General features: G+C 34.2%; 1 protein-coding gene across 4 annotated transcripts in view; it reads left to right on the forward strand.

Annotated features, from left to right (window-relative positions):
• The window catches only part of LOC149551577 (fumarylacetoacetase-like), a 140,994-nt gene that overhangs the window by 78,058 nt on the left and 45,467 nt on the right, over nt 1-17,469 (forward strand). For all 4 annotated transcript variants that reach the window (XM_089787082.1, XM_089787083.1, XM_089787086.1 and 1 more), the window contains exons 6-9: nt 5,796-5,871; nt 6,309-6,408; nt 6,569-6,628; nt 16,105-16,175. In XM_089787082.1, coding sequence (XP_089643208.1) covers nt 5,796-5,871; nt 6,309-6,408; nt 6,569-6,628; nt 16,105-16,175 — 307 coding nt within the window. The remainder of the gene's footprint in view (nt 1-5,795; nt 5,872-6,308; nt 6,409-6,568; nt 6,629-16,104; nt 16,176-17,469) is intronic.

Below are 17,469 nucleotides of genomic sequence, written 5' to 3' on the forward strand. Positions count from 1 at the left end.
TCCTAAATTTTCATTGATGTTATTGTATTCCAATTCTGAAGGTTATACAAGTTCTTTATAATATGGGAATTTATATTTTGTCAGTTTAATCTTTTGTAATGATGCTAAACAAAAACATATTATTTTGGTAAAAAGCACAAGGTTGTACAACATGTGGCATTAATACTGCCAGATTGTCTTTTTTGGCATATAATGAAGCTAATGAAAGTTTAACTGCATAATAGAAATTTCATTAGTAGACACGAATAGTACTTATTCATTAATGATAATTGAATATTTTCTCTTCATTAGTTCTTACGGTGTATATTTATCTAATCATTTATCGTCTTATCTTTTCTGGGTGTTTCTAGTCTCTGGCTTCAAACAAGATATGATATTGGATTGTTCTTAGTTTCGACTAGAACTTATGTTACAACTAAGTTTTTTCATTGATTGTGATAAAGGGTTTCCCAACACCCTTGGAGCTTCTCTCTTCTGCATGTTTTCCATTTTGACATCATTCAAATTTTTATGCCCAAGTATTTCAGCTTTCACATTCTCATATAGGTTATACGCTCTCTTTCTACTGCGAGCCCTTCTAGGGTTTTCCCTTTCAGACAGAGAGAGACACATGGTTTTTGAGTCGTATAAAGCTACTATAGAATTCTTCATCCTATAAATATTCTTTTTCAAAGATGTGTTCAAGTTTACATGATGGCTAGAAGGGGAATGTTATAGCCTGGAGTCTATTTCTAGAGTTGTTATCATCACAGCTGGGCAATGGAGGGTGTGTCATGATTATTATCTATGTTGCATGGGTACTCATACCCATACCCCTGCGACGTGTACTAGGTACTAGTACATGTACCCAAGTACTAGGTACTTGGGGGTACTTAGTGGGGAGCATCATAGCTAAGGACCTTGATTAAGATTTCTGATTTTTGTTTTTGGTTTGCGAATCAGCTTGTTGTTTATCAAGCTTAATTCAATATGTAATCAGTTTGAAACTTTGATACAATACTCATTAATAGTAAATATTGTCACTATTCAAGTCAGAAGTTTATCATTTGCAATATGTCATTGTTATATGATTTATGATCTTCTTGTTCATGTCTTTTTTATGTATCTAAATGTTTAGCATATTTAATTATTAGAAACATAAACTTTGTCATTGTTCATGTTTTGAAAACTCACTATCACGAATCATATTTTCAAATTTTATATAAAATATAATTATATTAAAATAAGTTTTTGATATACCCAAGTACCCCCGTCTACATGCAAACTTGATTATTATAGAGTTCGAAAGTTATTTAATAAAAGAAATAAATAATTATACTTATATCAACCTAATTGGTTGATCAAATTGGTTAGTGAATCCATATTAAAAATGTGCAGAGGGGCGGCCCGTTAATGGGCTTGCTAGGGCTAATCCTAATCCGAATAGGAATAAGGTATTTTGGGCACCACCAGAGGAAGCGTGGGTTAACATAAACTTTGACAGGGTGGCTAGGGGTAATCCGAGAGTCTTAGGGTGTGGTTGTGTAGCAAGAGATCATATGGGAAACACTCTTGCCTTCAGTTCCAAACGATTGAGTGATGGCATGAATAATGTGGCAGAATGTTGTGTGGCAAAAGAGGCTTTATTTTTGGGAGCTAAGTTGGGCATTTGAAGAGTCCATCTTGAAGGAGACTTGAAAATCATCATTAATGGAATAAAGAAGGGGAAGCTGAAAGCGTGGCAACTCAACAAATTCATTTAGCAGATCAGAGGTTTGTTAACGAAATTTGAGGATTTTAAGGTTTCCCATACTCACCGAGAAGCAAATAGGGTGGCGGATAAGCTGGCCAACGTGGGCGCTAATGCAGCTTTGGGGTCACAGAATGAGATATTTGAAGACCTCAGACTTCTTGCTTCAGATTAAAGAGAAGATTTATTTAGTGGCCAAATACAAAATATGAAAATTATGCATCCTTGCTGATAATATGGGGATTGTAAATTTCATTGACTGCATCCCCCGATGGCATTCATTTCACGGTATGCAGAGATCATATTCTCCAGGGTGTGTCGGTGTTATCATTTTTAGGCACCCTGGTGTATGCTTGCTTCCAGAGTGTTTGGAGCAAAGTATTTTAAGGAGGAAAGACAAGACAATTTGTCATATCCGCTTAATTAGCCAAAATGTAATTATAAATTGTTTAAAATCATTTAATATTGATACAAAATATATTGATCATTTTATCATTTAATATTGATACAAAAATGTATTAGTCATTTTTCTCTTATAATTATATTACAAATATTTTGCATGTAATAATTAACCCAAAATATAATTTAACTCTCACAAATAAATTACAAATACTTTTCAATTAAATATAATTCTTATAAATTACATTACAAGTGTCCTTATTATATACAAATCCAATAAATATTTAACATACATAACTAATGCAATAAATAAGACATTCAATAAAACAAACCGGTAAAACATAAACCATAGCATAAGACACGTCTACTCACTCACATCTTTCCAAGCCGGGTCAACAGTATTTATAAGGGTGAGAAAAGATAGGGAAGGACACCATCGAATTATAGATTAAAAACCAGAAAGCGTGGAACGAGCGGGTTGTATGAATCAGCAGAAAATCGTGCACAAGAATCTCCATCGGGTTCCACGTCCAGATAATAAGGTATTGTAGCGGTACACCGAAGGACGTCAACACTTTACATATAAGGTTAGTAGTATGTTATGTTTAATATCTTCATTGACTGTATATATATGTCCAATTTAAAGTTAAAGGAATAAATTGAATTAAATCAATAAAGGTAATTAATATTAATTTCTTAATTAAGGAAATATATTGGGATAATAATTGGATAAAACTTAAAATTAATAAGATCATAATCCTCCAAGATAAGATAAGGCTTGCGGTGGAATGGGCTGGGTGACACCACTCGGAGGTACTAGGTAAAGCTTGCGGTGAGATGAATATTTGGCTTCGTCATCCAAGGGTACTAGGTAAGGCCTACAGTGGAGTGAATATCCCAGGGTACATCATACAAGGGCACTATCTTGGGAATGATGATTGGAGAGAGGTAACGATAATGAGGGAGAACGGTGAGGCCCACTAATTGGGTAACATGGCACCCTATTATGATTTCTCCTCCTATATCTGAATGATAAATTAAGTATCTAACATTATAATGAATCATGTTTTCTTATTGTATTAGTTTAATAAATCACCTTAAGATCAAAACTCTCCATGTTCTCTAAAATTAAGAGTGTAAATACCTTGCTAGGAGTTTAGTGTAACAAATCTCAAAAAGGGGATGTTACAAATTTGTAGAGTATTCAACAAGGGAGATGGAAATGGAGGCGAATTTTGCACTGGGTTTAGAGAGCCAGACACAAACTTATAATGGTAAGATTTCAGTCCGGAGGTTGAAGAACATTTTCATGTTTGACGACCCGGATTTCTTGAAGGCCATTCAATAGATGTATGGTGTTGAGTACCTGAAAGATTATTGGAAGCGAAGGTTGAATCTGGATGTGGCCTCACTTTTTATGGCATTGGCATTAATGGTGAATGATTCAAAGGAGGAAGTATGCTGAGTTGTGGCAGCATGTGTTGACCCACAGTGGCTGCTGGGGTTGGAAGAGATAGTGGATTGAGCTGTTTTGTGTGTGGACATAGAGATGGGAGATGAGTCGTGGAGATTAATTGGTGGTGGGGATTCCTCTATTCAATCCCTGGTAATTTGGTCTTCAGCATCTCCAAAACGGGTGCACGTACCCAAGGCAGAGCAAGGATGGAGGAAGATCGTGGACTTCCTGCAGGGGAGGATTTGGGTTACGTTCGAGGACAAGCATGGTTTCAAGAAGGCAACACCGCGGAAGAGCATGCTAGCGCTAGGGCAGCCCTTGCGACATCAGCTTGGGAGGATGAATCCGAAGGAAGAGGTGATTCCATGGTAAAGGGCATGTGGGTGGATGTGTCTTTGATGGAAGATGTGGGAGAAAACAACAGTAAGCATCGTGAAGTTCTGCATGGGAAGCTTAGGCCTTTGTTTGTATCGGACAATCGAGCCACTCCAACCTTCACACGAGAGGAGGCGGCTTGTTGGTTCAAGGACTAGCTAGAGGATGGTGGTGGAGGTGGCCAATGCTAGCTCTCAGGGCAGTGTTTTGTTTTCTCTTCGGGTGGCTACGTGGTTTCGGTGTTTTGTGTTTGTGGTAGGGTGCTAATGCTCTATTTTTTTTGTACAAACAATATGTATGGCCTTGGGAATGGGCAGATAAATGTATGTAAGGACAATGGCCAAATTGCAAATGGCAATATTGTAACTCCTACTCTTTTAATATTAATACAAAATCACAATGTTACCTATCAAAAAAAAAATGTGCAGAGGGGAATGATTGTGCACACCCTTTCTAATAAATGGATTTCGCTACAAATTTTACTTTGCTAATTATAAATTACACAATATGAAAAATGATAAGAGAAATGCTCTTTGAGAAATATCATCCAAGATGAGAGATATAGATATTTCGTTTGTTTCATAGCTTGATATTTTAAAGTACTTGTGAACAATGAAGATGTAGAAGATAAAATGAAGATACAAATAATGAAATCAAATCATATCTTACAACTAATTGTACCTTTGATTAAACAAGGAATTGCATAAAAGGGTAAAGAAAGTTTTCTCTCCCACAACTCCTTGTTGCACACACAAAATGTGTTTGCTTGTACTGCAATGATTTGTGCTTGAGAGGTGATATGTGGTTGCTGTTGAAACCAACAACATGACTCTGCATTTATGCAGCTTATTTATGGACTGGTTGGATGATTGACCAAGGGTTGAGATTGATCCAAGAGATCAATGGTTGAGGTTGATTGAGAGGATATGAGAGAGGAGCTTCAAAGTGGCATCTTGTGATTGGTGGACATGAAGAGAGCCTAGTAAATGGTTTTGAAAGGTGAAGATTGTTTTGGGAGAGGATGAAGGTTGATAATCAAGAAGGTTTTTTATGAAATTCAAAAGGTCATTTTTTTGGAGATATATGAAGGGTGAGATTTTTTTCGAAGAAATGGATGGATTTTGATGAGAGGATTTTCAGAGAAGTTGGATAAATAGGACAAGTGCATGCAAATTTTGACCATGGCTTAAGCATGCTTTAAAATGTGAAAGTGGACTAACTGGTTAAGTAATTGGTTTTGTCAACTAATTAATTGAGGGGGATTTTGGCAAGAATTAATAAATGATTGTGTATATTTATTTTATTGGGAATAGGAATGTGAAAGGTGAACTTAAATAAATGTTATTAATTAAGGCTGGATTATAGAAGGAAGGTGGATACATGATAAATTAGTAAATAAATGATTTAAATTTGTTTAATTAATGCTAGAAGGGTGATGGAGAAGGTTAATTAAATAGTTCAATTCTTATTATTTAGTAATGCAAGGTGTTAAAACTGGGCGCAGTTAGGATATAAACGAATTTATGTGTGTACGTTGCTAACAACTTGATGGCCTCCATTGGCAACACAAATAATTTGATTTCTTGTATGTAGCTTACACATATTTCATTAGGCTCTAAAACATCATTTGCTTTTGATAGAAAATATAGTGTTTACCTATTAAGGAGATATTGTGAGGTTGATTATTTTTTGGATGTAAGTTAAAAGTTTCCTTTTCTTATATCAGGTTGTAATTGTTAAAAAATATACTAACTTTTTGGTTTATATGGTATTCTATTTAGCCATTTTTATTTGAAAAATTATTTTCTACAAGGCACTAATTCCTATTTCTTACAGAGGACAATTGCATCCTGCTGGCAAGCCTTTACCAGGATTTGGACCATCTGCAAAGCTTGACTTTGAGTTAGAAATGGTTAGTTTCTCAACAATCTCCAAGTGATCAGGAAAGGGTTTCTATATGTTGGTTTGCGTTCAAATATTTGAAGTGGTTTTTTGTTTTTATAATGGATACATAAAAGTGCGCGAGGAAAATGCAAGATGTCAAGTTAATATCCTACTCCCTCACAATACCTCTATCTAATCCTTGACAAGAGAAGATAATGTAGGATATCTTTTAATTATTTTTGAATGCATGGGAAGTTTTGACTTTATATGTTATGCATTGGATGAACTTCATTGATCTTCATCTAATCTTTTTCAGTTTTATGTAGATTTCTTGAGATTAAGGTAATTCATACTTTTTAGCTTAGACATCACTCTACAGATACAATATTGCCCAGTTTATGTCAGAGTACTGTTTAAATTGAAGAACATGCTGATAATAACCTTCAAATGAGTTTTTCTTTTCAGGCTGCAATAGTTGGTCCTGGAAATGATTTGGGTAGAACTGTGAATGTGGATGATGCAAGTGAACATATCTTTGGGCTGGTTTTAATGAATGACTGGAGTGGTATACATCTTTTCTAAACACATACTCATACATTCAGACACACAGGCACATGCTTGTATATATCCTGCTATTCTCAGAAGTCGACATGTATCAAATGAAAAACATGAATTTAGAAAATGTATAATTTAAATGATTTAAATTTTGATTATAATATTGGCAGCAAGAGATATACAGGCATGGGAATCTATACCTCTTGGACCATTTCTGGGGAAGAGTTTTGGTGAGTATATTTTGTCATTTTTCTTATTTCCAATTGAATGAAATTTGATAAAGTAGTTTCTAGCAGATGTTGTGAAAAATATAGTCTTAGCACAGAGTTGACTACTATTGTTGGCCTTCTAATTTATAGCCACAAGGTTAAATTGACTAAAACTAATGATACATTTAATTCAGAAGTGAGCTGAAAGAGTTGGGAAGTTCTGCAACTATGAACAAGATAAATGCGAGAGAGAGAGAGAGAGAGAGAGAGAGAGAGCTGTATTCTTTTTTATCTTTCTTCATTGTTTCCATCATTGTGACTTTATGGTGCTTTTTCATTTTGAAGAAACCTTATTTCCTGTACGCTTATCTATGTAAAAAAACATTCCTCCATGGGTTTTGGGTTTTAATGAGGACTGAAAAAAGCTAAAAAGTAACATTTTTTTAATGGTCCATGATGCTTGTTGCCTCATTCACCTAATCTTGCTCTGAGTATGAGGCAGCTTTTGCCACAGATTAGACTGCCCTGTTCACCTCATCCTGAGTAGAGTCAAGACCATTAGGTTCATATGCCCTACCCTTGTTCCCACTGAAGTGTTTGAAGTCATACGTATGAATTCAAGAGGGCTGCTGCTAATTTTTTTATGGTTAGGAATTGGGCTTGATTATAATCACAAGCAGCAGATTCTATTGCTGAAGCCTGAAGTCCGGCTTCTGCTTTCCATTTTCTAGATTCAATCTCAGGCTCACCTGGTGAAAATGATTACTTTCTCATCTTTTACTTTTGTTGGCAAGCATAAGCCTGCTAAGACAACTTGTTAGCCAAGGAACAACCTTCTCTGAGAAAATCTAGAAGAGGCAACAAATTTACCTTTGGGAGACCCAATAGCTGGGAAATATTTTAATGCTCTCTCAAAAGAATTGTTTATAAGAGTAACATTGCTCAAAACATGAGCCTTTTCTCCCTATTTGAGCTCCCAAATCGATTGTTACATTCTTTAATGATAACCATGATTCATGCTCGCACTTAGATGTCTCTTTAGGTGATCAGCTATGGAATAATTGCTTGAACCTGTAAGTTGGAAAAGACAGAAGCAGTTACAATTTTCTTTTTTAATGCTCTGGGAAGACCTTGAGTGAGATGTCATTGTTTCTGCCATATCATAGAAAAGCAAGCCTTATCTGGATGGATTTAACTCTTTCTGGTCACTGTTAGATAAGTTTGGCATGTGCCAAGCTATTGCAAATGGACTTGTTTTATATGGACATGTGCCAACTTTGTTGTGCCTCTGTGGACATGGGTTACTTTTCTGGACAGGTTTGATATTTCTATAATAATACCAAATTTGGAATGTGCTAAACTTGACATGTCTGAGGTTATTGGATCTTAACAATATTCATGCAGTTTCTTGCTGACTTCCTTAGATTCTTTCTTCCAGATTAGGGATACAAGTCCATAGATAAGAAAATAGTGAACTCTACGAGTATAAGAAAGAGCAAAAATGATGTTAATTCGAAATACACCAAAGAAAATCTTACTATAAAGTAAAATGAATAGCTACGGTAGTGTTTGATAAGGCTGGAGGCATTGCTTCTATAGAGACACTTCATAAAATTGTCACTTCAGGATAGGATAATCCACTACATTTATTTTTAACCCCAATATAATAATATGTGCAAGTTATTTATGTAGGTTCATTAATACACACAAATTGTTGACATAACTTAATGGCATCCTGTGAGTATAGGTAACTAAAAGCCATATGAGAAGATGGGCTTCCCAATCTCTACTATTCCCATACAACTCAACTTGGAGGGACAAGAAAAGTGGCATTAAACTATATGCTTTTGAAAAGGGGATGGTACAAAATGTTATGGTAAATTGATGTTGTGTTAAACAGAGTTGATGAAAGCTCCTTATATAGATTTACAGAGGCAATGTTTCTAAAAGAAACAACCGTGAACTAAAGGCGGAAATAGAAACTACCTAATAAACTAAAGACTAACTAAGATGACCATTTGAAGAAACATTACAATATTCCACTACCCTCCCTTAATGATCACCATCGGATTACTGTCTTTTGGTCACAAATTCTTCAAAACACCCTGCTGTTGCTCAGACCTTCCTTAGATTTGCAAAATGTTAATGACCAAGAAGCCATCGAATCTGATGCTAGGTAACAAAGGAATTGCTCCTTGTAGCTAGGTACACCAACATGAAACTAAAACCGTGATTTTGAGGAAGATAGCTAAACCCTTTTGTAGATGAGTACTATGCCCCAAAATAGACTACAAGATGATTCACCAATAATATTTGTAGATGAGCACTACAACTCAAAACAAATTGCAAGAAGCCACGACTTTTTTTAGAAGAAAAAATGGAAAAATCAAAAATGATTTTTGAGTTGAAAATTTGATCAAAATGAAACAACAAAATGTGAGAGAGTGATCAGATAGTACAATCTTTTTTGTTGAGGATAAAATGGTAAAACTCAATAGATAATTTTTGAGGAAAAAAATAGTAAAATCCACTAGATAATGTTTGAGATTTTTTTTATTAAAACCCAACTAGATAATTTGAGGAAAAAATTATTGAAACCGAACAGATAATTTTTGAGGAAAAAACTATTAATACCCAATAGATAATTTTTTGAGGAAAAAATTAGTAAACCTTAACCATAATTTTTTATGGGGAAAACTATGAAAACCCATCAAAAATTTTTTGAGGGAGAAAATTATGAAAACCCATTAGAGAAACCTTCATGTGACTAAAGATGAGACGTTTTGTGGTAAAATAACACATGCAAGCAACATGCAAGTACATAAATGTTTGAAAGTCAAAGGCCGTTGCTCAAACCAAGAACATGTTATCAAAACCCTCGACTAGGCTCACAATTTTCAACAAAAATCTTCGGAGATGAACCACAATTTTCATAAATACCTCCAACAATTTTTATTAAAAAAATCAAAACTCAAATTATTGGAAAATAATCCTTCAATAAAATAAACTCAAATTTTTGAAATTTTTGTAAAATTTATTGAAATCCCATCGACCCTCTCTGATACCATGTTACGGTAAATTGATGTTGTACTAAACAAAGGAGATGAAAGCTCCTTATATAGATTTACAAAGACGATGCTTCTAAAAGAAGCAATTGTGAACTAAAGATGGAAATAGAAACTACCTAATAAACTAAAGTCTGATTGAGATGACCATTAAAGGAAATTACAATATTCTAATACAAAATACACTTAATAATAGCCTTTAGTAGTCTAGACAAATTTAATAATTTGGGTTCTGTTTACACGTAATCTAAAATTAAACATGTTTTTTGTCTTCTCTCATTTGTTTGAAGCTTTAGTGACATGATGTCTCTTGAAACATTTGGATCTCTCGTCCTAAAGGCTTTCAAAACACACAATTTAGGAACACTTGCACTAGAAGTGTGACCCTCAACCTCGTCTACATTAATAATCTATGATAGGAGTGTCCATGCATTGGGTTGCATCCTTGTGCAATTCCCATAACAAAGGATTGGCAATTTGGAAGACAAACAAAACTTATGGGACAATATTGTGTGCAATACTTAATCATCGTTTCTATATGTTTTCCCTCAAAGGTATACAACACAACTGATGCTTACATAACCTAGTATTGGGATTGCATCAAACCAGAAGCATTCTCCACTCTTCACCAACAGAATGGAATACGTATCTTGATTCTTCATCAAGGAATAATAGCCATTTCTAATCCACACGGCAGATTGTGGTCTTCATAATGTATAGAAACCATGTGATAGTCACATCTTTCTTCATTACCCATAAAGAAGTATCTCATGAAAAACCTACTAACTAGTTATGGGGGTTAAATGCTAAAGCTACTTTTGAATTTGAGCAATAAGTTGAACAGTCCAAGATGCACTATGCATGTGCTTCAAAAACAACACAATCAGAAGCAAAATTCTTAAGTGTCATGCATAGGGTCTGTCGTAGAACTCTACGTTTGGACCTTATATTTATTGGTTTGGTCCAATTTTCATTGTATTTGGGTTATTGTTTGACAAAATGTTGCTGGTTTGATTTTGTAGAATTCCACTAGCCATTGTTTGTTTCTAAAGTAATGGTTTGAATTTTCTCATGCAATCACCTTTCCTAGGCCATGACCCACAAATAAGCTAAGTTTGCAATATGCTAAATCTGAGATTGCAACTGGGGCAGTTGACTTTGATATAATTTAGGAACACTTGCACTAGAAGTGTAACCCTCAACCTCGTCTACATTAATAATCTATGATAGGAGTATTCATGCATTGGGTTCCATCCTTGTGTAATTCCCATAACAAAGGATTGGTAATTTGGAAAACAAACAAAACTTATGGGACAATATTGCGTGCAATACTTAATCATCGCTTCTATATGTTTTCCCTCAAAAGTAAACAACACAACTGATGCTTACATAACCTAGTATTGGGATTGCATCAAACCAGAAGCATTCTCCACTCTTCACCAAAAGAATGGAATACGTATCTTGATTCTTCATCAAGGAATAATAGCCATTTCTAATCCACACGGCGGATTGTGGTCTTCATAATGTATAGAAACCATGTGATAGTCACATCTTTCTTCATTACTCATAAAGAGGTATCTCATGAAAAACCTACTAACTAGTTATGGGGGTTAAATGCTAAAGCTACTTTTGAATTTGAGCAATAAGTTGAACAGTCCAAGATGCACTATGCATGTGCTTCAAAAACAACACAATCAGAAGCAAAATTCTTAAGTGTCATGCATAGGGTCTGTCGTAGAACTCTACGTTTGGACCTTATATGTATTGGTTTGGTCCAATTTTCATTGTATTTGGGTGATTGTTTGACAAAATGTCACTGGTTTGATTTTGTAGAATTCCACTAACCATTGTTTGTTTCTAAGGTAATGGTTTGAATTTTCTCATGCAATCACCTTTCCTAGGCCACGACCCACAAATAAGCTAAGTTTGCAATATGCTAAATCTGAGATTGCAACTGGGGCAGTTGACTTTGATACAAACCTAGGATGGACCACAAATAAGCTAAGTTTGTAATATGTTAATCTGAGATTGTAGCTAGAGCAGTTGACTTTGATACAAACACACGATGAGTCATTTAAACACCTATTGGAATACTTGGTCCAACCTTAACAACTGATGATGGTTTAAAATGAGCTATTAACCTTCCAAAATGGTCATGGGAGTCTTCTTTCATGCCCTCATAGAACTAATGTGACTTTCCTCTAGTGCTTGGGGATTTTTTGAATGTTGTTCAACTTTTGGTTGAAGTATCAGGGTGCAGCTAGATATCTATAAAAAAATCACGTCCAACAATGAGAGCAATTGCCAATGATGTAATTCCTCACAATCTCTTTCATTGATTTAACCCTAATCATATTTGTTGAATATCCAAGTCACTAGTTTCTATCCGGGGTATGATTGAGCTATATCGTACTCATAATATCAATTAGCTGTAGAACTGCGTCTAGTAATTTTTCCAAATGGTTCCTAATATCAATAGAAGTATAGCTTGAAAATAAATTTGAAACCATTTATTTGCAACACAATATCATAACCAAAATGAACCTTCCAAAATGAAAAAATTTCAATTATAATTTTTTAGAATCCAAATCTTTTCTACGCATTGGTAAACTCTAATTGAGTTCACTTGAAGTGGCTAGGAAGAATGCTTTTAAAGCTAGTTTCCCCTTAAATTTCTCATCTTGGAGTTTTATTGGAGAATATTGCCAAATTCACAATAAGAGATGAAAGCAAATAGAGATGTCAAATTCTCCTTGACATCTCCTATAAATGCTTTCCTTTCCAAAGTTTGAGAAACTATATTATATTCCTTCATAAGATAACACCTTTTATTTTAATTGTTTCAATTCTCTTTTGTGTCCTGAAATAAGTCCCTTAGATAAGATAATTATATAAAGTTGCCTATATAATGATGATATAAGAGGACAACATTTAATCAATTAAATATTCACTTACTAGCATCGCAATAAGTCTATGGGAATTAAATAGGCCAAAGGTCTTCATCGGCACTCACTCCTAATAAGGGAACATAACATTGTAACACAAAAGTAAGAAAGCTAAAATAGAAATGATTAAATGCCATAGGACCCTATTTGTAGTTTTGGCAATGGAATGATTAAGTCAATACATTATTATCTTGATTATGGTTTGCAAGATGATGCCTCAAAGAACGGTGACCATAATGGAAAAGTGAAATCCACCCTCCTTGGATAAATGACCTCCAACATCCCTTGTAACTAATCCTTGAATGCATAAATGAAATCAATATAATTCTTTCTCAATGGGAATCTTCACATGCTAGAGCACTCATTTGTTAAAAGAAATAAAGAGTTCATCAATGATGAGATCTAGATGTTCCTACCAGACAATTCCGTCTACCAACCATTGTTCATCTTTAGCTTAATGAAGATAATTGGAGAAGCTTCGAACTAGCTTGTGCTATAAGTCTTAGTTGGAATTGCAGCCTTGAAAATCTAAATATCTCAAAATTTTCTAAAGCGCTTTAAAGAACAAGTCATACTCTACATACAAACCAATGTTTTCCCAACCATAGTGTGGTGTCATATTATCACCTGTTCGAGAATTATAAGGTAGAATCAATAATTAGAGCCAAAATGGATCCATGCATACTCTTCTTATACTATGTCTTGGCCAAGGATGAATCTAATCATAGCCAAATAAAGAACAACTTACATATTTTTGAGAGCCTTTACATGCTCCAAATGTCTTGAATTGAGCACAAAAATACCCCCCATGTCTTCTAAATGATGGTTGGGTCCCACAATGACCCCTTTTTGCCCATGAACAAAATTTACAATGTATCTTCTTTTTTTCCTGCTTTTGAAGTGGTTCCTCATGAAATCTACAATTTTGCTACAATAGTAATGTGTAGTCTTCTCCTCTTGGCCATTGTTATGATCGGTATTTGAAGATGTTGGTTCCTTATTTAAAAGTTGATCAATCATCAACCATCGGTTTCTAATAATATGAATGCTTTGAATAATCAATCAGTCATCTTCCTTAGAGAAAATTTTGTATGAGAGAGCAATAGAAGGGTCTTTCTTACCAAGTTCACTGCTAATAGAAGTCATTTTGTGGGGCAATGCCTCCAATACTCCAATCTCCGGACAAGTGGGTCCCTTCATAACATAATCCTTAACATGACTATCAAAAATATGATCACCCACATGATTAATAGCTTGATCAACATAATTTACATGATCAATAACATAATTAGCATTGACACAATAAAGATCATGATTAGACGTAAACACATTGATAACATGACAATTAGTAGAATTGGAAGCTTTCTCAAATTTTATTTGGATGCTTCATGTTGGATTCTTGCTTATTCCATACTCCTAAAATCTAATTTTGTAGATTGAATTTCTCTACCTTAATCTCTTTGCTAGATTCAAATAATTCCTTGTTGAATACCTTCGGCTGGAATAAGCATACATCTTAGGTGCAACATGGGTGGGTACATTCACGATAACATGTTCTACCTTTTTGTGGAACTAATCCTTCTTGCTAGAAGTGACATATTTAGTCCTACGAGAAATCTACTTCAAGCCTTGGTCTTTGATAGAATTTCCATGTAGAATACCCAATCTTGAAACTTGTGTCCTCCCAACATACTATATTCTAGTGATTAACATTATGAAAGAAACTCGCAAATGTTGATAAAAACCATACAACTTAGAATAGATCAAAACCAGGTTTCAGACAGTTAAAGAATGGGATCAAGCCGAGTCTTCGTGATTGGATAATTGAACCCCTAATGAATTTTTGAAAGGAAATTAGATTACACTCAGAATCTGTCCTTTGCCTTTGACCTTTTTAGATGATGGCCTTTACAAAGGGAAAAAATTGTAATCCATTGCACAGTTAGATATCAACACTACTTTGCAAAAGCTAGCATCTGTAAAAGTTTAAAATCTACAGAGTTTCATTCCAAGCTCTGATACCTTGTGAGATTAATAAGATAGGTCCATAATTGATCAAATAATCTCTGCAAGCATAAGGAAGAAGATCTGTAGGGGTGTTGTTTAAAGAAGCAAAAAAACAAAAATAAAACAAATCAATGCAAAATTGATTATAGGGTGGGAGGCATTGCCTCTATTTATGCAACTCTCATTAACTGAAATAACTTAGGCAAATGTATTGAGGCTCTAATCCATTGGAATAATAGGCACAAGTTGCAATCTTAGGCTCTTAACTCATGCGTAACTTAGTGATACATGTGAAATTTTGTTACTTTACACAGTTGCAATGGTATACCACAAGTATTGCAACTCAAATGGTCCCTACACGATGGGTTATCCACTATTGATTTTGTACAATTGTTGATGTAGAACAATGGTTTCTTCTCCTTGTCATATCCCATGCTTTGTGTTGAGTGTTATTGGCGATTTTATCAAATCATTTGTCCTTATAGGTCCTAATTTTGGGTATCATTGCATCTCCACTTGACCCATCCATTTCAGATTATTTTCATCTTTGTCTTTCACTTCTAGTCTTGCACTAATGTTTAAGCTATTCATAAGAAAACATTTGAGAATGCATTACACCTCTTGATTTTCATCGTATTAAAAATTTGCTTTGACTTTCACTATCTTATGTGTCTTTTGCTTTAATTTTTTTTTTTTTTTTGGCTTGATAGTTTGGTGCTACCCTATAGGCCTCCTTTTTAGGCAACTCGTGCCAACTTGAATTTAGCAAACACTGGACTAGCTTCTTTAATGCAAGAGATAAACTTGGACTAAATCAAGGAAACCCATGTTAGATTGTCATTTGACTACAGTGCTAGTGTTTAGTGGGATAGATGTGAAAGATGGTAGCAAAATTTTATGAATTCCTATATAAAGATGGATTGCATACACATTTATATTTCACATTTTCTTTTCCTTTCTAACCACATGTTAAATGTTTTCCCAGATTCAATGTTAGTGACAATACAAATTTGTAAATATCATAAACACAATTTTAGTTATGTTTATCTATCAAAGTGAATAATTTATAGGGACATAATCTAATGAGGTACACAGCTATGAGAAAATGTGTTTTTCAAGTGATAATGGCATTAGGATCTTCACAATTGGAACTAATATGTGATAACCTACTATCATAATATTTTTTGTGGACACACTTTGATGGAAGATCATTTCTCTTTTTGCTTTTTGTGTTCCATGATATGACAATGTTTAATTAAACTTTGTGCTTCCTTCCAACTTGTAAATTTAAAAATTATCAATATTAATATGTTCTACAACAGTTCTTGTAAATAGCATAATGGCTCCTAGATATCATATAAGGAGTGTGTGGCCAACCCTAAATCTCAACTTTCCTTTTGAGGACTGAATAGTTACTTTAGCAAAAGGATCTCTTAGTTCACTATAATCAAATTGCTTCTAACTTAATGCCTAATTTCAGGAACATCCATCTCACCTTGGATTGTCACTCTAGAGGCCTTAGAACCATTTGCTTGTGAAGCTCATGTACAGGTAACCTAATTATTCATTTTCTTTAAATGTTTGAGCAATAGTAGTTAATTTCTGTTTCTTTCTTTCAAGCAATTTAGATGTTCTATTGTTGCCTCGCGATCAATTGTTTTTCATGAAATTGCTTCTTGCTTGTTTAGTCCATGAGAAGAAAATGTGTTTATCCAGTATGTTTCTTTCTTGATGTTGCAAATCTAATAGGTGCTTTCAAGAAGAAAGAAAGACAATGAACAGAACATAGTACTCAATACTGTAATAGGTATGAGTTATGCATCATATAAACACTTAAATAGAATCCATAGCACTTCTAAAATGGTCGAGGTTTAAAGTTTTTTGAATTTTGTTTTAAAATTTAATTTGATCTTAAGCATTATGTATACTAGTGATTAAAATTGGTCAGTGGGATTTTTAAAGGTACAAAGGAAAATAAACATGGAGCAAACACAATCCTTGGAAAAGGAAACCCTATAATACGTTAGTAAGGAAGGAGAAGAGAGAGAGGTCTAACATAATTTATCTTCTTAAGAGTGTTTTGAATTTAGCTCAGTATAGACAACACTCCGATTTTATCTTCTTTTGAATATTCTATCAGACTTAGTTGTGAAGGTGGTTGATGTAATGGCAAATAATTTACAAGCAACTTCTCCAAATTGCACTATAGCAAATGATAGTCAAAGCAATAAGAAAATAATTGCATAGAAATTTGAACAAACAGTTGGCATAGATTTCCAGCATACACCATCTTTTCAATGTGTTCAATTTAGCTCAGTACAAACTACAGTCAAGTTTCTTTCTTCTGACATTGTTATTAGAATTTTGTTGTCAAAGCAAGTGACATTGAAGGTCCAAAATAGATGCAGCATTACAAAAAGTATAGTATAACAAATGAGTATTCACGGTCAACAAAAAATGTAAGAAATAGAAATTGGAATAAACAATTGCCACTTTATTCATATAGCATAGATTATATGTAGAGATAGATTCTCTAATATTTTTTCAAGAATGAAATTGGGAAGAATGTATAGAAGAATTCCCTAAAAATGTACTTGAACATGACGTGACTTGGAGGGCTCCCTAAGCGGTGCGTTGGTTGGATAATGAATAATAACAATGTTTTGTAATAGACACAAGTGCAGAGTTTGATGATAACTCTTGAGTGAGCTAAGTGAATATGAAATAAAATGGTTTTTAACAAAATCCTATAATGCATATGAGATATTCGTGTAAAGTAGTTGTGGTGTGAGATTTCATCCCTATATCTAAGTAGACAAGTAGTGGTTTGCTTCTGCGTGGTGCT

The sequence above is a fragment of the Cupressus sempervirens genome, chromosome 6 (genome assembly GCF_028749045.1).
Source record: "Cupressus sempervirens isolate cs-2001-9-10 chromosome 6, ASM2874904v1, whole genome shotgun sequence".
Lineage (NCBI taxonomy): Eukaryota > Viridiplantae > Streptophyta > Pinopsida > Cupressales > Cupressaceae > Cupressus > Cupressus sempervirens.